Source organism: Vipera ursinii (genome assembly GCF_947247035.1).
Source record: "Vipera ursinii genome assembly, chromosome: 4".
Lineage (NCBI taxonomy): Eukaryota > Metazoa > Chordata > Lepidosauria > Squamata > Viperidae > Vipera > Vipera ursinii.
The window spans coordinates 67,535,789-67,559,286 of NC_139514.1; the positions used below are offsets into that span (position 1 = coordinate 67,535,789).

At 40.7% G+C, this 23,498-nt stretch overlaps 2 protein-coding genes across 2 annotated transcripts in view; one reads left to right on the forward strand and one right to left on the reverse strand.

Moving 5' to 3' along the window:
- Positions 1–23,498, reverse strand: part of NHS (NHS actin remodeling regulator) — a gene marked incomplete at both ends in the record, with an annotated part of 283,740 nt that overhangs the window by 59,105 nt on the left and 201,137 nt on the right. The window lies entirely within an intron of this gene.
- On the forward strand, positions 8,912–11,547 carry LOC310640340 (exosome complex component RRP41-like; the record flags this gene model as incomplete). The annotated part of the gene is given in 3 exon segments (XM_083362555.1): positions 8,912–8,929; positions 10,709–10,939; positions 10,945–11,547. Coding segments are annotated over 3 exon segments (762 nt in total). The 3' UTR covers positions 11,458–11,547.

Sequence of the window (23,498 nt, forward strand, 5' to 3'; positions counted from 1 at the left end):
TGCTCGAGCAGGAGAACCTATACCAGACATATCAAACTTGCAACATCATGTGACGTCGCACGACGTATCGCAGCTTTCTCCCCATTGCCGGCAATGGGGTGGGTGCAGTTTCTGCATGATGCGTCTGGCCCACGGGCCGGCAGTTTCACACCCCTGATCTATACCACCTCAGACAAGTTACTGTCTAGCCTCTTCTTAAAAATCTCCAGTGATGGAGCATCCACGATTTCTGAAGGCAAGTTGTTCCACTGGTTAACTGTCCTCACTGTTAGGAAGTTTCTCCTTAATTCCAGGTTGCGTCTCTCTTTGATCAGTTTCCAACCATAGGTTTCTTGTCTTGCCCTCTGGTGATTTGGTGAATAACATGACCCCCTCTTCTTTGTGGCAGCCCCTCAAATGCTGGAATACTGCTATCATGTCTCCCTTATTTCTTCTTTTGACTAGCCAAACCCATTGGGTTCCACTGCCCTAAACTGAACCATAATTTGTGGGTTCTTCTGAACTCATGTCTCCTGTTCAAAGAACAGGTGATAGTCATGGTCAGAAGGGCCTTTGCATAAGAAAATTTTGCATGGTAGTTGTGTCTATTCCTGGACTGGGAAACCTTGTTCATGGCCACTCATGTTTTAGTCACCTCCCATATGCATTACTGTAATGTGCTCTACAAGGGGCTGCTTTTGAAAAATATTTGGAAGCTTCCACTGGTAGAAAACTGGCTGCATGGGCACTTATGCGCACCCCATGATCAATGCATCCATTGGTTGCCAGTTTGCTTCTTCTTTCAGGCCATATCATTAAACTATGCAATTTGCTAATTGCTACTCTGTGTCATGTTTCCGATTGATGAGACCAGTAAAAGAGAACAAGGTAAAATAACAGATCTGGAAAAGGCTAGAATGGATAATAATAATAATAATAATAATAATAATAATAATAATAATAATAATAATAATAATAATAATAATAATAATTATTATTATTATTATTATTATTATTATTATTTAATTTCTATACCGCCCTTCTCCCGAATGACTCAGGGCGGTGTACAGGGCAATAAATACAATAAAAATACAATGTACAAAAGTTAAGAAAGAATTAAATAATGTAGCCCAATTACAGTAAAATTAATAAAATTAATATTAAAATACCCCAAACCCATCAGACCAGGCTGGCTTGTTCAAATAAGTAAGTTTTTAGGTCATGGCGAAAGGAGCGAAGGTCAGGAGCCATCCGGAGCTCAACCGGTAAACAGTTCCAAAGGTCTGGCGCGCCCACAGAGAACGCCCTCCCCCTGGGGGTCGCCAGTCGACACTCTGACTGACGGCACCCTGAGGAGGCTCTCTCTGTGGGAGCGCACTGGACGAAGGAAAGTTGATGCCGGCAGCAGGTGCTCCCGTAAGTAATCCGGACCCATGCCATTTAGGGCTTTATGGGTCATTACCAGCACCTTGAATCTCACCCGGAGGGCAACCAGAAGCCAATGCAGCTCGCGGAGTAGAGGTGTTACATGGGAGTATCGGGAAACCCCCACCACCACTCGTGCGGCCGCATTCTGCACCAGCTGAAGCCTCCGAGTAGTCCTCAAGGGCAGCCCCATGTAGAGAGCATTGCAGTAGTCTAAACGAGAGGTCATGAGTGCATGAGTGACTGTACGCAAGGCATCCCAGTCCAGATAGGGCCGCAACTGGCGCACCAGGCGAACCTGGGCAAAGGCCCCCCTAGTCACAGCTCCTATATGATCTTCCAAGGAGAGCTGTGAATCTAGGAGGACACTCAAGTTGCGAGCCCTATCTACGCGGGGTAATACCTCACCCCCCATGATTAGAGGTGGAATAATCTGAATTTCCCGAGATGCCGGCACGCACAACCACTCAGTCTTGTCAGGATTGAGCTGAAGCCTGTTCCTCCCCATCCAGACCCGAACCGCCTCCAGGCAACGGGACATCACATCGAGGGTATCACTGGGGTGGTTTGGGGTAGAGATGAAAAGCTGGGTATCATCAGCATATTGATGATACCCAACCCCAAAACCACGAATGATCTCACCCAGTGGCTTCATATAGATGTTGAACAGGAGAGGCGAGAGGACCGACCCCTGAGGAACTCCACAAATGAGAGGCCTCGAGGCCGACCTCTGCCCTCCTGCCAACACCGACTGCAAACGTCCCAAGAGGTAGGAAGAGAACCACTAAAACGGTGCCTCCCACTCCCACCCCCCTGAGACGCCACAGTAAGATACCATGGTCGATGGTATCAAAAGCCGCTGAGGACTAGGAACAACCCCTGTCCCGAGCCCGCCAGAGATCATTCACCAGCGCGACCAATGCCATCTCCGTGCTGTGCCCAGGCCTGAAGCCCGATTGGTACGGGTCCAGATAATCAGCTTCCTCCAGGAACAAAGGGAGCTGATGCGCCACCATGCTCTCAACAACCTTCGCAAGAAAGCGAAGGTTGGAGACCAGACGATAGTTGTTTAAAACAGCTGGGTCCAGGGCAGGCTTCTTGAGGAGGGGTCTCACCACCGCCTCCTTCAATGGAGCTAGATAGACTAGTACCCTAAAGAGGTGGCAGGCAACTTCCTATGTAGCAAATGAGAGAAATCCCTGGCTGTTCCCTATCCCTTTTAATATGCCAGAGAAGAAAAGTAGCAATTGGGTGGCATACATAGATATTGGATGTTATGGAAGGCAATATGTATAGCTTTTTAATGGCGGAAAATTCCATCTTCCCAGAATTTAAACTTTTTTTCTTCTATCTTCCATTTTCCAGCTTTCAGGCACTGGGTCAAGATTTCCTCAGCATTGCTGGCCTGGCCTAGTAATATATACTGTATATATAGATTGAAAGAGAACATCATCAGTCATATCTGTTAGACCCACTAGGTAGGTTAGACCAGAAAATCAACTCCACATGAAGGCTAAAACTACTTTTATTGACATTGGCTATAGTAACAGAATCTTGCAAGTCAGATTGCGCTGTGCCTCTCCTTCCTCCTTATACTCCAGTTAATTAGGGAGGCATGTGTCTGAGCCATTTCTAAATGTTATCTTGTTCTGGGTATTTTGGTCCCTTTTGTCAAGGTAATGGTTCTGACATATTTCTGTCAAGGTTATAAAATGGGAAAGAGGTCTGAGCCCTGTAATACCACAGGCAGGGGCAACTAAGGACGATTTTTTTTTTGACAAATACCAACAGGAATCATGCTCAGGAAACCCTCACAATTCAGCATTAGCAAGCCCCAGTTCTTGCAGATAGTCCCAAGCATACTATGATTATGGTACTAAATATCACCAAGAGGAAAGGCATTCTACTTTCACCCAGGTCCTGATGAATCCAACAGAGCAACCAGTATTGTTTCTATACCATGTTTGGGCCTCAATCTTGTTTGAAAGGAATCTAGACATCATTTCTTCTAAAAGCCAGTGGAACTAGTTATAAACTACTTTCTCACCAACCTTGTCTAAAGAATGGTAGCAACTGTGTAGAACTGGATGGAGAGATAGATGCTCTTTCCAAGGGAAAGCATAGCACTGCCTCTTTCATGGTGGGCGGCATTTCACCCTTTCTCAAAGATGCAGTAATATTTTCCTGATTTTAGCCTCACATATTACAGCCACACATAATTGCTAATAATTAATCTTCCATTTAATTAAAGTTCAGAATCAACTGCAGTTAACCAGTGTAATTTCCTTCCATGTTAAAACCAGCACCAAATGTAAAAGAAAAAAAAAGAAAAGAAGCAATACTATGACTCATGCTGCAAAATGCTTCAGTAAAAGAATTACTATGCTTATGGAAGGACTAACACCAATCTCTCACGGCTTACAGTTCTTTCTCTGGGTATTGCCACAGAAAATGCTTCATACTTTCTTACCAACATCAGCTACACAGGAGCTTGTCTTACAAAGTCTTCCTTCTGTACAAATAAAATTAAGCTGCTGAACTTTTTTGTTTGTTTTGCTTATCTTCTTGATGGTATTGTTCTAACATCATTTCAAAGAACCACGCAAGCACTATGGGCACAAACTGCTATATTCCCATTCATCAAGGAAACAGCAGCTGTGATGCAGTCGTCTACACACTTCTCAGAAGAGGCGTATCAGATATATGGTTAGTCTGTGTTCTCCTTGACAATTTGGAAGAAATTCTAAGCTATACCCCATTGAAATCTAGTGCTAATGGCAACTATTGACAATTCTTTTTCTTTCGCAAGTCTCTGCATGAGCACTTTCTCGAACTCAATATTAGGGCTCTACAAATTAATTATTACTCAAGAGAATAAATGCCTGGTAATAATTAACCCTTTAACTATGATAGCCAGCATTCTAACTCTGAATAGCATAACCGCTGCCGCCCTTATTAACCTTTGAATTAAACTTAACCTGGCTAAACCTTGTATCCAATCTATAGTTAAAAATGTATTAGCTAAAGTCTTCACGACATCTTTAATTAGAAAAAGCTTTTGATATAGTGAAGCTTTCTCTAGCTGTCTTGAAACATAGTATATTTCCTCCTCCTTCCTATGCGTCTTGGAAAACGTTAAACAGAGTAAGTCCATTAAAAGCATCAAAGATTCCTTTTAGAGGACCCAAGTAATATGACTGACTTCGTATTATTTTAGTAACTGTCAATGAAAATTATTGCTACTATTGCTTTTTTTTGGAAATGACTGATTTTATTCTGCACTACCTATTTAATATCCACAAGATGGCTATAGATGATGATGAACATAAATGATGGGTTGTTACTGTAGTGAAAGCAACGAGAGCACCACGTGAAAGCATGCAGTGTCTTTTCAAAAGCCATACCGGGATAACAGAAACCCTCTAGATTCTAAAAGAAGCAAAGAGACATGGGAGGCGTTAGTTACCATGCTAAGTGCAAGATGATACCAAGAGGTGGTTTACTTTGCTTATTTATTTATTTATTTTTGGGACTTATATGCCGCCCTATCTCCCGAAGGACTCAGGGCGGCTAACAACAATAAAAAACAACAATACAAAAATTAAAAAAAGAATTAAATAACAGCCCCAAAATAAATTAACTACACAGTTAAAAATTAAAACATATTTAAAAACCCATCATCAATCCAGGTCAGCCTGATGGAAGAAAAAAGTTTTGAGGTCGCGGCGAAAGGACCGGAGGTCCGGGGCCATCCGAAGCTCAAGGGGGAGTTGGTTCCAAAGGGCTGGTGCTCCCACAGAGAAGGCCCTCCCCCTGGGGGTCGCCAGCCGACATTGTCTGCCCGAAGGCACCCTGAGGAGGCCCTCTCTGTGTGAGCGCACTGGGCGATGGGAAGTCGTCCCCGGTAGCAGACGGTCCTGCAAATATCCCGGGCCTAAGCCATGTAGGGCTTTAAAGGTAAGTACCAGCACCTTAAATCTCGCCCGGAAGACAACTGGTAGCCAATGCAGCTCACGCAGGAGGGGTGTAATATGGGAGTATCGGGATGCTCCCATCACTACCCGCGCGGCCGCATTCTGCACCAGCTGAAGCCTCCGGGTGGTCTTCAAGGGCAGCCCCATGTAGAGAGCATTGCAGTAATCTATCCGAGAGGTAACGAGTGCATGAGTGACCGTACGTAGGGCATCTCGGTCCAGATAGGGGCGCAACTGGCGCACCAGGAGAACCTGGGAGGCATTAGTTACCATGCTAAGTGCAAGACGATACCAAGAGGTGGTTTACTTTGCTTCACAAACACCTTTGGTCAAATTAATGATGCCAGAATATGAAATATATTATGGATAATGTCTATACCAGAATGCCTGACTATTTTTCTGAAGAATTTTTTACGGTGAATAAAGCATACTGTAGGTAGTGAAATAAAGTGATTCAGAATGGGAAATGGAATAAGACATTGCATATATTGTCCTCACATAGGTTTAATTGTGCACTAAATTTAGGAATAGCATGACTGGAAGTAGTTATAGCTGGAATTAAATCTGAAGGATGAAATACCAATACGCTGAAATTTCACTCTGTTAACTAAATGTAGAAAAAAGACGTAGAAAAACTAATTATAAAAATAAAAAGGTGATTTTTATTATTAAATATCAAGACAAAACTGATGTCTACTTGCATATTTAATTAACTTAGAATTGACAGTGAAGAAATAAAGCTATTGAACATAAAATCTCTCTAATCCAAAGGTGTCCTTGGCTTGAGAAAAGTGATGGTCACTGTATTGGAGAAGAAGAGAGAAGAAAGCAATGACCATCATAGACAAGATGATGATGGTGAAGGACAACAATATGTCAGTAACAACAAAGACCAGCATAATTAAAGCAATAGTTTTCCCATTGGCCATATAGGGTTGTAATAGTTAAATCTGAATTATAGATTTAGAGGTGGCAATAAAATCAACTTCAAAAAGAATTTAGACAATCAAGCTAGACTTCATTCTCAAGCCAGAAGGTTTTTGACAACACAACTAATCAGAATGCTTCAGAAGCAAAATAATTTGAACCTACCAAATCTATTTATTGTATTCTACTCAAAGCACTGAAGTCCTGATCTTCATGATATTGAATAAAAAGATCATATGACATTAAAAAAGCAATAAAAAGAAAAACACATACCTTAGAACTGATTTTTGCAAAAGTAGAGAGTAATTGCTCAAATAAATCTATTGTGCAGATCAGAAAACGGATATAGATTCCACTTCTCATATAATCCTTAGTTAGTTCTAACAATTTCCTTCTTACCATCAGGAAATGTAGACAATTACGTATAGAACACAGAAATACTCCACACTCCCCCCAGTCCCTGCCATTTCTGTATTAAAGGACGTTTCTCATGAAAGCTCATTTCAGCTTCAACCACAGGTTGGTTCCCAGGCGTATTCTTATTTCAGAATTAATTGCTCACCTCTTCCTTACCAGAGAGACTATCAAAAGGGCATTGATTGTTGTTAATAGTTAGAGGCCATCCATAGTTACTTATAGACATACACAGGGTGTTGACTAAGAGCAATTACTCTGCACTGAAAATGTAAATCACAATTGTTTGTTGACCAGTTGTGGGTGCAATCAAGCAAGAAGAAAAAGGAAGAATGTTTTCATGGAGCACTCTTTTTTCCTCTCCCCATATATTAACCAAATCTTTTGTTCCATGCTTCTTTCTAGCATATGTCATTCAGTCTTCAGAACAGTGAACTTTTTTCTTGAATATAGAATCATAGCCAATCACTATACCCATTTTATTGATTGCCAAGATCTCAGTTGCAGCAGGTATCAGGAACTTCGAAGGAACTACCCAATGCCATCATTAATCAATATAAATCACAAGCTCAGTCCAAATAGCCAGATTATTATGATCTGCTTTCTAAAGAGTGAAAGCTTGAAAACCTTTCCTTTAGTTTCTTCTATTTATGATTCTTCCAGGCAACTAATCAAATAAATAAGCATGAATTTATTTAATCAGCACTTACCAATAAGGGTAACACAATATATGCATGAAAGGATGTTAAAATAACTCTTTTTCAAAGAGATGGGATAAGAGTTGGTTGGTATTCCTTTGCTTATATTTTATTTTATTTCCAATGCAGCAGGTTCTAATCAGGACAACCTAGTTGTGGTTGTCTATTTTATATAAGTGCATAGAATTCAGTTTCAGAATAGAATAGAATAGAATAGAATAGAATAGAATAGAATAGAATAGAATAGAATAGAATAGAATAGAATAGAATAGAATAGAACAGAATAGAATTCTTTATTGGCCAAGTGTGACCAGACACACAAGGAATTTGTCTTCGGTGCATAAGCTCACAGTGTACATATAAACAGCAAGTAACAGGTCATAGGTCATAGTCATAGGTCATAATCATAGTTACAATCATTAATTGTAAGTTACAAACCTAATAAGCAATTTTCATTCATCAGAGGCTGCTAGATGAAAGGTCAACAGGAAAGCATATGACATCCATTTAAAAGTAGTCTACAGAACCTTCCCCAGAATGATACAAGCCATATTGTCTAAGAATAATGAAAATTGTATTTCAACATATCTGCACATATTTGCTTAAGGAAGACTGCTCTAAATTTGAAGTGAAAGTAGGAAAGAAATATAGTTTTCATTGAGCTAAGATGAAATTATATATTAAAATGTCTGCTTCGATATATTTAAATTGATGTTTCCATATTAGAAACTGCATGTTTGACCACTGTGTTTCTACAAATTCCTCAACAGCAGAGGTGGTAAAAGAGGAAGTTAAGAAGGTTCTACAAATGCAAGAATTTTTTTTGAAATACTCAAGAAATTAAGGGCTTGGCATTATTTGATATTTCTAATCTCACATATTTCTTCTTCCTCCTTCATTACACCTAATTTAAAATATATATTTTTTTGAAGTTGTCAACCAAAGTTGGATTGTAAATTGCTATACTTTAGATGGCATGGAGAAATAATAATTTATTTATTCAAACATAATGGCTAATTATAGCTTGCTGAAAGCACAGAATAATATATTAATTAAATGGATGGAGGAAGTAAACTTGACAGGCAATTATGTAACACAAAATAAGGTACCTCATGGGGGCTGAAGAGTTAAATTCCAAGTCTGTTTAGTCAACAACTTTATTTAAAAATGCTGCTGCATTTGTCTTTGGTGATACATTTCAATTTATTAGGAATATATAAGAAAAATACATATGTTAAATATATTGTATGTGTTTTTCTTAAAGTTTTGTGGTCCTGTAGATTTTAACTCTGCTAAAATATGTTTTCTTTTTAATCACTCTGGTATCTATGCAGATGCTCTTATGTGAATAAAAATTAAAGATCTGGCTGTGAATGAAACTATCCATTGTAAGCATTCTGAGGAGGGAACGGGACAACTTGCCACAGCTAACTGGCCACAGCCAACTGGCCTTGGCCAATTCACCACAGACAACTTGCGATGGGACAACTCACCATGGCTAATTCACTGCAGGTAAACTTGCTGTGGGACAATTTAACAATTCTATTTAATTCTTTAAAATAAATAAAAAATATTGCCATTAATTTTTGCCATTCACATTTCATTCTGTCCCTTCTTTAATTATTCTATTCTACCATTTCAAACTATCGCACCATTGCACTCATTTCTCATGCTAATAAAGTCATGCTTAAAATCCTACAAGCTAGACTTCAGCAGTATGTGGATCGAGAACTACCAGAAGTACAGGCAGGATTTCGAAGAGGCAGAGGAACTAGAGATCAAATTGCCAACATATGCTGGATCATGGAGAAAGCTAGGGAATTCCAGAAAAACATCTACTTCTGCTTCATTGACTATGCTAAAGCCTTTGATTGTGTGGATCATAACAAACTGTGGCAAGTTCTTAAAGAGATGGGAGTACCAGACCATCTTATTTGTCTCTTGAGAAACCTATATGCGGGTCAAGAAGCAACAGTGAGAACTGGACACGGAACCACTGATTGGTTCAAAATTGGGAAAGGAGTCCGGCAAGGCTGTATACTGTCGCCCTGCCTATTTAACTTATATGCAGAGCACATCATGAGAAAGGCAGGGCTAGATGAATCAAAAGTTGGAATTAAGATTGCCGGAAGAAATATCAACAACCTAAGATACGCAGATGATACCACTCTAATGGCAGAAAGTGAAGAAGAACTAAAGAGCCTCTTGTTGTGGGTGAAGAAGGAGAGTGCAAAACTTGGGTTGAAACTTAACATTAAGAAAACCAAGATCATGGCATCTGGCCCTCTCAATTCCTGGCAAATAGATGGGGAAGAAATGGAGGTAGTGACAGATTTTATTTTCCTGGGCTCCAAGATCACTGCAGATGGGGACTGTAGCCAAGAAATTAAAAGACGCTTGCTCCTGGGGAGGAAAGCCATGGCAAATCTAGACAGCACACTAAAAAGCAGAGACATCACCCTGTCAACAAAAGTGCGTATAGTCAAGGCTATGGTCCTCCCAGTTGCAATGTATGGCAGTGAAAGTTGGACCATAAGAAAGGCTGAGCGCCAAAGAATTGAGGCCTTTGAACTATGGTGCTGGAGAAGACTCCTGCGAGTCCCTTGGACTGCAAGGCGATCAAACCGGTCAGTCCTAGAGGAGATAAATCCTGACTGCTCTTTAGAAGGCCAGATCCTGAAGCTAAAACTCAAATACTTTGGCCACCTAATGAGAAGGAAGGACTCACTGGAGAAGAGCCTAATGCTGGGAAAGGTTGAGGGCAATAGAAGAAGGGGACGACAGAGAATGAGGTGGCTGGATGGAGTCACTGAAGCAGTAGGCGTGAGCTTAAATGGACTCCAGAAGATGGTAGAGGACAGGAAGGCCTGGAGGAATGTTGTCCATAGGGTCGCGATGGGTCAGACACGACTTCGCAGCTAACAACAACAACCATTTCTTTGATATTAGTGTAACTCTTGTCCCACAGTGAGTTGTCCTGTGGCGAGATGGCCGTGGTGAGTTGTCCTGCAGTGAGTTGGCCGTGGCGAGTTGGCTGCAGTGAATTGTCCTAGACCAGGGGTAGGCAACCTCGGCTCTTTTATGACTCATGGACTTCAACTCCCAGAATTCCTGAGTCAGCTGACTCAGGAATTCTGAATTCTGGGAGTTGAAGTCCATGAGTCATAAAAGAGCCGAGGTTGCCTACCCCTATCCTAGACCCTATTTTCTTAGAAAATAGATGTTAAATGGCTTGTTTTTTTATCCTTTCCCATTTCCCTTCTTTATTCATTTATTCATTTCTTTTTCCAGGGGATTGAGAGAACCTTTGTATCTGTCTTGACTCCTGATGACTGCCTTGACAAGTCCCTGGAGTTTTCTTGGCAAGTTTTTTTGGAAATGCTTTGCATGGGCGTCTTCGCGCAGGCTGACGGCTCCGCCTACCTGGAGCAGGGCAACACCAAGGCGCTGGCTGTTGTCTACGGGCCCCATGAGGCGCGCAGCTTTCGGGGCAAGGCGCCGCCGGACCAGGCGCTGGTCAACTGCAGTTCAGCATGGCCACCTTCAGCACAGGCGAGCGCAAGCGGCGGCCCCACGGCGACCGCAAGTCCAGCGAGATGATGCTGCACCTGAAGCAGAACTTCGAGGCCGCCATCCTCACGCAGCTCTTCCCACGCTCCCAGATCGACGTCTACGTGCAGATCTTGCAGGCGGATGGCAGGAACTACTGCGCCTCGGTGAACGCCGCCACCCTCGCGGTGATCGACGCCGGGATCCCGCTGTGCGACTACTTCTGCGCCAGTTCCGCGGGCTTCGTGGAGGACAGCCCGCTGGCCGACCTGAACTACATCGAGGAGGCGGCCAGGGGCTCGCAGCTGGCGTTGGCGCTGCTGCCCAAGGTCGACCAGATCGCCCTGCTGGAGATGAACGGCCGGCTTCATGAGGACCACCTGGAGTGCCTGGCCGAGGCTGCCCGCAAGGCCTGCAGGGTCGTCCACGCCGTGCTGGACTGGGTGGTGAGCGAGCACCTGCGCGAAGGAGCGGCTCTCCCGGGGAACTGAAGCCGAGGGGCTCCCCTGGACTGCGGCCCGCCCTGCCGCCTCGCCTCGGGCCACTTCGGACCGCCCGGGGCTTTGTATGCCTGTCTCGAACACGCGCCTTCAAATAAACGCCTGGAATGAAGAAAACTTCCTGTCGCTGGGGAAGGACGACAAAGTCACCCCCGGCAGCGGCTGCCCGAGACGACGGGCGCAGGCTAGTCCCGCTCCTCTCATCAGGGACCTGTCAGCCAGCATTGGAGGCGCTAGCACGGCCAGTCCTAGAGAAAGCAACGGCAGCAGCTGCAGTAGCCGCCCCAGAAGCTGACGAGAGTTTTCCCTCCATCACCCGTTCGCCCTTTGCCGTCAGCCGCTTTACCACGGGTCGCCATGCCTACCTCCATTCACCCAGCGATCCCGCCGCCCAGCAGAAAAGAGAAAAGATCCGAAGGTTTTTTTTCCGGCGTATAAGACGACCCAGCGTATAAGACGACCCCCCCAACTTTTGAGGTGATTTTCATGGCTTAAAAAGTCGTCTTATACGCCGGAAAATACGGTACTAAATAAATAAATAAATGGGAATGAATGAATCTTCTATGCCACCCAACTCCCAACAAATCTGCAGTTAAAATTACACTTATTCTTTCTTAGCATTATGTTTTATTATCAATCTATTAAAAAAAATCTTAAGTTCCTAAATTAGCAAAACAATAGGAAAATAAAATGGATTGAAGGAAGAAAGAAGAAACAAAATTCATTTCTGGCTTACCCATGTCAAGTCAACTGTGACTAACATCTTTTTTTTTAAATCCTCTTCAGATTATTACTGCTGTTTGGAATTGAAGCAAAGGTCCATATTAGATTTACTAATGATCTCCCTTTGACAAAAGTATTAAAAGCACAATAAAAGCTCCAGGATTACTGGGATTTCTGTGCAGTGTGGATGAGCAGAACAGACTCAGGCAAATTGTTTTTGAACTTTTATGCAATAAACCACAGCAATAGTCCAGCATGAGTTACATTTTAAAAAGTGACTCATTTAAAAGTAGCATGTGGAAAAAAATAAAGTTCTTCTGGAGACAAACTGGAGGGAAACAATAACAGTTTTTGTTTTGTTTTTCTGCAGCTTTCTTTTTTGTGTTAATGCTGATTGTAGTATTTGTTTTTAACAATTAAATAAATGCTAAATAACTTTTACTACAGAACTAATTCATTTCTTTACAAGGAAGTTTTTCAAGCAAAGGGTTCTGTTTTTTAGTCTACTACTGTCAGCAGAACGAATGGATAATTTAAGACACCACACTTGAAAACATTTTAAGTATACCAAACTGGGAGAGGCTGATATGGGTTATGTATATATAACCAGGGCTTTTTTTCTCATAGAACGCTCAGAACGGAGTTCCGGCACCTTTTTTGGATGGAACCTTGTAGGGTAGGCAAGGCAGGTTGTATGACATGTGTGAGTTCCGGCACCTTTTTCTTTTACAAAAAAAGCACTGTATATAACAATATCCATAACATGTAAAATGAAGAATTCAATAGGGTTTAAATAAGACAGCTAGCCATTTAATGAAAGATCATTTCAAAGAAATTCACAATTCCTCCCATAAACCCAGTTCACTGCCAATCTTTTTCTCTTACACATAACTAGGAGATGATAATACTTCTTCCCTTTATGTTAAAACATTTTAATCTCTTGATTTTAGTTAATAGCAGCTTTCACTTTCCTGTGCTGCAAAATGTGTTTGAATTACAACTCCTACAACTCAAAGTCAGAACATGGTGCTTGAACATTCTGAAATTTCTAGTCACAATTCAACTGGAACAGTGTTTTTCAAATTTGGCAACTTTAATATGTGTAGACTTCAACTCCCCAACCAGCATGCCTACCAATATTGCCAATGGAAGAGATACTGGAAATTGGATTCCAAGATTTCCTGGTTTAAAAAAAATATAGGTGACAAAAATCATGAAGATCACAAGCTCTATGCTCAGGAATCAAAACCTTGCAGAAATGTTCCTCTCTCCTTCTCAATGAACCAAAAAGATTCATTTTGGAATTGCTGCGATTGCTTTAACAAACCATGGTTTGTGATCTAATGTTATATGTGAAATCAACCACTGATTTACTTGCACTATTTCAGATGCAAGTTGAGCAAGGAATCAATGAATAATCTGTTGCCCCAAAAGCATATGTTTCTCTGTGTGTTTTCACCAGTAATGTCGCTCAGATGAAAGGACAACTCTATTTTTCCCATAAAATTTTTTTAGAGCTCTTCTAATTATTTCTTAGGTATTTGATTAAAAGATGGATTTTTTGTGTTTTGATAATCTAAGTAGTAAACCACTAGGGACCCATAGGAGATTTAAAAAACCTCCAACCTTTTGCTGTTCCTAAGACGTTTCTCACAGCTGAATTTCTGCTTTTAAAAAGCTAACAAGAAAGAATGTGTCCTCTACAATCTCATCTGATTTGAATATTAGATGAGGGTTGATATGACTGCTCCTTCCCACAAACTTGTTCTGTACCAGCCTACTACCGGCCCTGCAGAAAAGGCAGGGACAACCCCTTTTACAAAACAGCAAGTGGCTGGAACTAAGCCTGCCAAATTTATTAACATAAAACAGAGCAAACAGAGCAAACAGAGCAAACACGAACCATGAAACAGGAGCTATTCAAACGGTTGCCTTCAGCAAACCAGCCCTCCCACACATTCCCCTTTTAAACAGTTCAGGGCGTGGCTTCTCTCTGCCTCCTTCCGAGGTGCCCCATTGCCTTCCTCTGTTTACTCCTGATTGACTGCCTCCTGCATCGGGCGTCCTTGAACAGGGCCAGCTGTGGGTCATCTTCATCCACGCTGTCAGGCTCACACAGCTGGGTCTGCGTCGTGACTAGATGGGAGGGGCCTGGCTGAGGGCTCTGCGGAGCCTCAATACTATCCTCAGCAAGGTCTCCAACACCCCCTCCTCCTCCTCTGAATCATCCGACCCAACTGCCGAACCCACAGGCTGACCCTGAATCACAACAAAACTTCTACCATCCATACAAATATCTGGTATCAGAAACATTAAAAGGCTATCAAAAATGTATTCTTTCACGGATCATATTTCTGTCATTGTTATCTTGTATGAAATGTTGAGGAAGGTTAATGCCAATCTAGTCTGCCATGGTAAACTTCAAATCCAACTTTGATATCTCATATGCTGCCTATGGCAACTTTTTTAAAGGTAGCATTTCTTTTTAAAAGAACGTATCTATATTTACTTAAAGAATCATCCCTGATATTGTTCTTTTTAAATTTATTACTGTACTTGATTAAAAAGTATGCTGTATTTTGCAAAGACCAAACCCTTAATATATATATTTTGTGCATCTTTCATCAAGGGGAAAAGAAAGACCAACTCCTGGAAAAGCCTGCTTTAAGCTCACTGTTTATAATAATGGAAACCAACCAACTTGTTTTTAATACAAGCTCTGTTTCTTTCCGTTTCTTGTTTAATAGTTTGTACAATCCAAAACATAGGGACCATTTTTCAACATTACCCGAGGAAGGAAGGAAAAAAGGAAGGAAGGAAGGAAAGAAGGAAGGACACTTACTCAACTTTAAAAGCTCTTTGGAGAATTGACCCTTTCAATCTTTCAAGCATTTAGAATAAATATAGCAAAGGCTTTTAATCTAGTTCAGATTCACAACACATAACTAGGCATCTTTGCATTCTATTCCATTCCCAGAATAATTATCATTACAAACAATCTTAACATCTAATCCTAAAAGTAAAACAGTGTCATAAGGCAAAAATTTTTTTGGTGCACTTACTTTTTGGCACCTCACAAAAAGTGGGTACCACCAAAATGTTCTTTGCCTTATGACAGTTATTTTTAAGAGTAGATGTGTTAGATGTGTTTGTAATGATAATTCTTTTGGGATCTTCTGTGTTTGTTTGTAATGAGTTTTTATAAGTGATTCTTGCTACTGAGGAATGAAGCAATGGCACTTTTCAAGAGATTATCCTCTTTATTAAGGTTGCTGGTATTCTTTTGACATATTTTAGTTCTAATGGAGTATATTTATTAAAATGATTTACAACACCGTCCTGTCAATGACTCTGTGCATTTATTTAAATAGAACAGGAGTGTCAAACTTGCAACGTCATGTGACCTGTCGTGACATATCGTGACTTTCCCCCCGTTGCTGGAGCTGGGGTGGGTGCGGTTTCAGCATGACGCACCCGGCCCATGGGCCGGCAGTTTGACACCCCTGAAATAGAACATGAGTATAATCATCAGTGTCATTCCAAAATTTTCCAAAATTTTCATTTGGGTATTATGAACCAATTGGTTGCTTAAGCACAGTTTCAACCATTAATGATTTATTCTCACCATAAAGTAAAAACTTGTTCTGAATGTAAAACTAATAGCAGGAACCACAGATTATATATCTAGCTATTACCTATGCAAAAGTGCTAACCTTGAGGCAACATCTATATTCTTTTGGGATCTTCTGTGTTTGTTTGAGTTTTTATAAGTGATTCTTGCTACTGAGGAATGAAGCAATGGCACTTTTCAAGAGATTATCCTCTTTATTAAGGCTGCTGGTATTCTTTTGACATATTTTAGTTCTAATGGAGTATATTTATTAAAATGATTTACAACACCGTCCTGTGAATGACTCTCTGCATTTATTTAAATAGAACAGGGGTGTCTTGCTCCCTTTTCTTGTGGCAAACCAGTCTTTTCAAGGAGTAAGCCTTGCATACATTCTGCAAAAATATCTACCCATTTCTGGTTATCCTTCTTGATATCACATGGTTTAACCTAATTTCTGTGTCTTTCTAAATCTCTTCACATTCAGTGGAATGGTAAATCAGAGCAGCAAACAGTAATCCTATCCTTTTACTGTCCATACTACAGCAGTAGAAAAGATGGGGGGCTGGAATAGCTCTTTGAAAGAATACCTGGAGTCTGTAATGTTTTGCTTTCTTGATAAGCTTGGGTCCCAGAATAATTCTTCTTAGTTTTCCACGGGTCAGAAAATGAGGGGGAAAAAAATCTTTCTAAATGGATGAATTCTGGACTGTCTGTTACATATTTCTCCCAGATACAGAGAACCTATAGTTTATTATCATTTTCTGACCATCCTACAAACAGCAAAGCAATTTGAAAATGAATCTAAATAAAAACAATAGCTTTAAGCCATAAATAAAATGTTTATTGGTATACAAAATAAACATACTCCCCATTCACCCAACAGTGGGTTAGGACGCTGAGCTTGTCGATCAGATGGTCGGCAGTTTGGCGGGTCAAATCCCGAGTGCTGCGTAACAGAGTGAGCGCCTGTTACTCGTCCCAGCTTCTGCCAACCTAGCAGTTCAAAAGCACGTAAAAATGCAAGTAGAAAAATAGGGACCACTACAGTGGGAAGGTAACAGCGTTCCGTGCGCCTTTGGCGTCTAGTCATGCTGGCTACATGACCACGGAGACATCCTCGGACAAACGCTGGCTCTTTGGCTTTGAAACGGAGATGAGCACCGGCCCCTAGAGTCAGAAACAACTAGCACGCATGTGCGGGGGAACCTTTACCTTTTTTTATGTTAACAAATGCAAACTGGAGTAGATATTAAATAAGTCTCCAAGATGGAAGAACAATCCTGAGATGGTATGTCACAGCCGATGGAGTCACTCATCCTCATTGCAATCATGGTGAGCGTACCCAGATCTGCTGTGATGCTACCAGCAGGAAAAGACACACATTAAATAGGGCTTGAAAGTTAATCCTCAGCCTTTTGTTTCCAAAGTAATCTGATGTGCAGTGGTTCTGAAAATCTGTATTTGGACTAGCTTCAAAGGAATTACCTTACAGGTACTATGGCAAGTTAGAAAGTGGTTAACTTGTTCAGAAGGAAATATAGAGGGAATACTAACCAAAATGATTTTAAGATGTAACATACCATGAAAGAAACAATGAGTTCCTGGTAACAAAAGCTCTTCAGTACCTTTAGGTTGCTACTTGACGTTTGTATAGGAGAAATTGTTTTAGAATGGTTTGGATGTCAAATATTGATCAATATTTCCTAGATCTTCTCATTTTTTGTAACAAAAACAACAAACAGTACTTCCATCTTCTTTTACAACCATGTATAATTTTACTATCTTTTATCTAGATTATAGATACTGGTTCTGTACTGGAACTGCCTTATATCCATCATTTACATACAGTCTCATCCAGAACCTCATGAGAATATTAAACCACATGAGAGAGAAGACAAATCTGTAGAAATTCATCACCTAAAAACTATGATTAAGTAATTGTGGGAAGTCAGCCCCACCCCCGAGAAGGAAATATTTTGGAGGATATTATAAAGGTAGAATATTATATTTCCCCAAAGGAAAGCAAGCCCAAGTCTGACTGTCCCAAGCAGAAACTAGGTCTGTAGAAATGCAGATTTGATAATCCCTTCAGAAAGATTGGAGCCAGGAAGTGTAGGGCTGATGGAATTAGAAAGACAAAGATCCCTAGAACCAGCAACCTCTCCCCCAAAAAATCCAACACAGGACATAGCCATCAGCCACAGCCCCAGGGAAGCAGGATATGACCTTTAGGACATAAGGATTAACCCACCACCATCAGAATACTAAAAGGGCACACTGAACCCCAGGTCAAAGTTCATGCCACAGGAACAACTCCAAACACAAAAGCCCAAGAAGGTATAAAAACCCACCACTCCCAGCAACTGGTCATCTGTTCCAGAGCCAAATGTCTTGTGGCTCTGCTGTTCAATAAACTACAACCTTCTTTCTAAAGTATTCCCCATTTTGTTTATTCCCGGCTTGGACTGGACCCTGTTGAAGATTTTTCTTTCATCATAATCTTCCAACATCTCTACTTTGTGGTAATGGTTCCACAAAGTTGAAATGAAATGATGTAGCTTATTTCTAATATATAAATCCTTTTAAGTAAACATATCTAGGGAGCCTTATGCATAAAAATCTAGACTCCAGCAGTATGTGGATCGAGAACTACCAGAAGTACAGGCAGGATTTCGAAGAGGTAGAGGAACTAGAGATCAAATTGCCAACATACGCTGGATCATGGAGAAAGCTAGAGAGTTCCAGAAAAACATCTACTTCTGCTTCATTGACTATGCTAAAGCCTTTGATTGTGTGGATCATAACAAACTCTGGCAAGTCCTTAAAGAGATGGGCATACCAGACCATCTTATTTGTCTCTTGAGAAACCTATATGCGGGTCAAGAAGCAACAGTGAGAACTGGACACGGAACCACTGATTGGTTCAAAATTGGGAAAGGAGTCCGGCAAGGCTGTATACTGTCGCCTTGCCTATTTAACTTATATGCAGAGCACATCATGAGAAAGGCAGGGCTAGATGAATCAAAAGTTGGAATTAAGATTGCCGGAAGAAACATCAACAACCTTAGATATGCAGATGATACCACTCTAATGGCAGAAAGTGAAGAAGAACTAAAGAGCCTTGTGTTGCGGGTGAAGAAGGAGAGTGCAAAACTTGGGTTGAAACTAAACATTAAGAAAACCAAGATCATGGCATCTGGCCCTCTCAATTCCTGGCAAATAGATGGGGAAGAAATGGAGGTAGTGACAGATTTTATTTTCCTGGGCTCCAAGATCACTGCAGATGGGGACTGTAGCCAAGAAATTAAAAGACGCTTGCTCCTTGGGAGGAAAGCCATGGCAAATCTAGACAGCACACTAAAAAGCAGAGACATCACCCTGTCAACAAAAGTGCGTATAGTCAAGGCTATGGTCTTCCCAGTTGCAATGTATGGCAGTGAAAGCTGGACCATAAGAAAGGCTGAGCGCCAAAGAATTGAAGCCTTTGAACTGTGGTGCTGGAGAAGACTCCTGCGAGTCCCTTGGACTGCAAGGCGATCAAACCGGTCAGTCCTAGAGGAGATCAACCCTGACTGCTCTTTAGAAGGCCAGATCCTGAAGCTAAAACTCAAATACTTTGGCCACCTAATGAGAAGGAAGGACTCACTGGAGAAGAGCCTAATGCTGGGAAAGATCGAGGGCAATAGAAGAAGGGGACAACAGAAAATGAGGTGGCTGGATGGAGTCATTGAAGCAGTAGGCGTGAGCTTAGATGGACTACAGAAGATGGTAGAGGACAGGAAGGCCTGGAGGAACATTGTCCATAGGGTCACGATGGGTCGGACATGACTTCGCAACTAACAACAACAACAACATGCATAAAAATGGTTAGTGAAATGCAAGCTATTAAGTTCAGAATAATGAACAAAGTGGCATACATGAGCTACCATTCCCTTGGCACAGATCAGCCATCCAGATAACCAACAGTTCTTGTGTGCCAAATCTAGATTACTGAGGCAGCAGGTTTGGAGAATTTGACCTAGATACAGACTTCCCAACAGAAAGAAATTAGGAGTTTACAGAGACTTGAGCATTTCTTACAAATTTTGCAACTGCAGCTCTAAAGCCGTTTCCCTCCCTCCTGCCTTGTGCTAAATAATCTTGTGCTCTAAGAAGAAATCAAGAATAGAGGGCAAGAAATCAAACATTTTCGAACAGGCAACCTGTCACCTTATTTAATTAAGCACAGACACACAACGTCCCCCCTGCACACACAAATACTTCCTTTCCTAAACATACCTACCATTATCAAACTCCTGCCTCACTATCCAGCTATTTCCCCAGATAAAGCAAAAACAAAATCTTGCCACTGGAAAACAAAAGTGCCTGGTGTATATTTTCTTTAGGAAGTGATTGTAATGTTTTAAAGAGCTGAAATATCATCTGTTGATTTTCTTTCAAAGTGATATTTGATGTATTTGCTGTCAGCGCCTGAGAAAACCTTGGCAAATTAAGTATGTATTGCTAACAGTAGGACTGCATTTTATTTATAATCAATCCAAAAGTGGGAAAAAATAACTCGAGGAACCAGACAATGGGCCCTGCCACTAGATAAGATATCAAATATTCTTGCTATGATCAAAAGAAAAAAGAAATTAAATGTTTACATTTATTATAAGCATCCAAAAATTAACCAAATTCTTTCTTCAAATTCAAGAAAAGTAATGAAGAGTAATTCAACTTTGGTGTGTGTTTTTCCTAACGTCTTTGGCAATACATTGATAATTACTTGCAACCTACTCTGAGTTTTTCTGAAGAGCAAATCTACATGGAAATGAAATGAAACGAAAGCTAAGCTGCTCCTGAATACTACTGCCATCAATCTGATTAATATGGTTCCTTTATAAAATTTACGAAAGGAAAAAGTCAAAAACCAATTTTGAATTTTACATTTTAGGAATTGTATCTTAAAACAAAACTAACACTGGTTAACACTTTTGAAACAGGTCTGCAAAATCAGCAAAGATTAGAGCCTCGGATGAAATTTCAGACATGATTAAGGTGAGGAAGGAAAATAATAGTGAAAATCAAGCCCTACTTGACAGGTATTCTTATTTCATTTTTTTATGCAGTTCACTATATTCATCTATTATCACTCAGTGCCATTCCACATGCTTGCTGTAGTGCAAGAAATTCCCTAGGTTTTATGTTACCTCTCAAAGAAATATGTCCCTGGAGCCAACTTAATGCTTCTTTCTGAGGAAATTAGTAATTACCTTTATATTTGCACCAAACGGAATCAGTTATTATACTGCAAATACTGAAAAATATAAACTATAGGAAGATTGGATTAAAATGAAAATTCTGCATCTGAGGTTCACTTGATAATATTTCATTCGCATTTGGAGCAGACAGCTTCCCTTTATTGGTGAAATTGATCAAAAAGAATCTTGGCAAATATTTTTTATTTGATTATTGGGTAACAAATGCACTATTTGCTATGCGGTTTTCTACTTGCTTATAACCTACTCTGTAGCCACAAAAATTAATTTGTATAAAATTGTAACTGTATAAGTAACTTTTCATACACATAGAAGAAACACAGGTGAGGAGCATATTCTGCTTGGTTAAAAGCAGTGCTTTTTTGGTAAAAGAAAAAGGTGCCGGAACTCACACATGCCTTGTCTACCCTACAAGGTTCCATCCAAAAAAAGTGCCGGAACTCTGTTCTGGGCGTTCTATGACAAAAAAGCCCTGGTTAAAAGTAAGCAGATTGTTTTTTTCTTCTTCGTGTGTTGTTGGGAAGTTTGTAATGACCTAATCTTAAACATATAGCTTACATAATAGAAGTCTTAAGGTTGCAGTATAGTTTATTCCACTACTTGCACCGTTCATGGGTGTGTATGTGCATATGTGCGCGCGCACACACACACACAAAGTGATGACTTATAGAATCAAGTTCAATCTGTAATCCAGGCAAAGCAATCCTCCCTGCAGGAATCAGAATGTGAAGAAGCAACGCTCTATTTGGTTTTGTTGATTTCTAAGTGGGCCAAACCACTTTGGAAGATAGCCAAGAATTCATTTAATATTCATCTTGACCTGTTTTATTCTTTCAAGGTTTTGGTATAAAATTAGTTGAAAGCTTTTCCCACTATTTGCTTGAAAATGCATCACTGTTAATGCTATCTTCTGAAGCAAGCGCTGTAGTGCACACATAAATAATGTATTCAGAACCACAGCATCTTTCTTGATCTATCAGCAGAACCGTAATAGTTTATTTATTTTATTTTTTTTATTTTTAATTCCATTTATATCCCGCCCTTCTCCGAAGACTCAGGGCGGCTTACAAGCTTAGCAGTAGCCTTCATTCTATGTATATGCTGTTGCTGTTAATATAATATTAATCTACATTTGTTAACATCATGAGAAAAGATTAAGAGTGTAATGCCTTACTTATCTTTATTCAAAATAGTGCCTCAAACAATCTTATTAACACAAAAGTAGCTGACTCTTCAGGATACTATAATGACTACAGGTGCTACAAGAACAAAGGGTTCTGAAAGCTACACAACGAATGAAATGTTACGACTAATTGGATTAAACCTTTAAATTTTATCACTTGGTCCAGCACAGAAATCTAAGACAATAAAGACTGGATGTGCAGTTACAAGTAGCAACAGGAATGAATTTTAATAAGGCAGTGAGAATTTTGGATCAGGGACCTCCAGGAGAGGTATGGCAAATTAAGATAGCTTTGTAGAAGTGAAGACAATGAATACAGCAAAGACCAGGGAATAGGTGATAAGACTAATTCCTTGGACCCTTCCTCATAGAGCAGGGGTGTCAAACTCAATTTCATTGAGGGCCGCATCAGCATTGCGGTTGCCCTCAGGGGGCTGAGTGGGTATGGCCAGGGTGGGCGTGGCCTACTGGGTGGGCGTGGTTAGAGTGCGTATGGCCTACTGGGTGGGCGTGGCCAACTCTACATCGTTTGCATCAAGGGTGCCTATGGGGGCCTGGGCAGGAGTGGGACAGATCTGAGGGTCTCTGGCAGAAGGAGGGTCTCTGGGCCAGGGCCAAGGCAGTGGGGGCCGTTCCCTCACTGTTTCCAGGATGGCTTCGTGGGCCACATGAAACCACTTCGCGGGCCAGATCCGGCCCCCAGGCCTTGTGTTTGACATGTCTGTCATAGAGAGAGAGCAGGAGATTTCCCATGTATATTTTGCATATCTGCTCCTACCAAGGATTTTACAGAACAGAATTTACTGCAGGTTTCAACACTGGAAGATGATGGGATTAGCCATCTTGCTTGCTACCATCCATGGTAGAGACTTTTGAAGGGCATTGAGTCTGCAAATTTCATTTTCTAATCACTTTTGGAAATTGGATATTAATTAGAGATCTTCGGAACAATAACTTTGAAAAGTCTTCATCAGAGTTTTCTTGTTGGATCTACAAAGAGACTTGTTAAAGCATTGAGGAAATCTGTGCAGCATGATAAAGAAGGATCGAAAAGAAATCAAATCCTATACAATATTTGATTGAATCAAAGATTAAGACAGTTAGAAATAAAAGGAAGGAATATAATGTTGGTTTGTTTGATCAAGATTAAAATAAGACATTTTTGCAATTGTGAAATATAGACTTTTTGTTGACATTGATATTTTATGTATAAGGGATGGGATGGGATGAAAAGATATATATTTAACCTTAT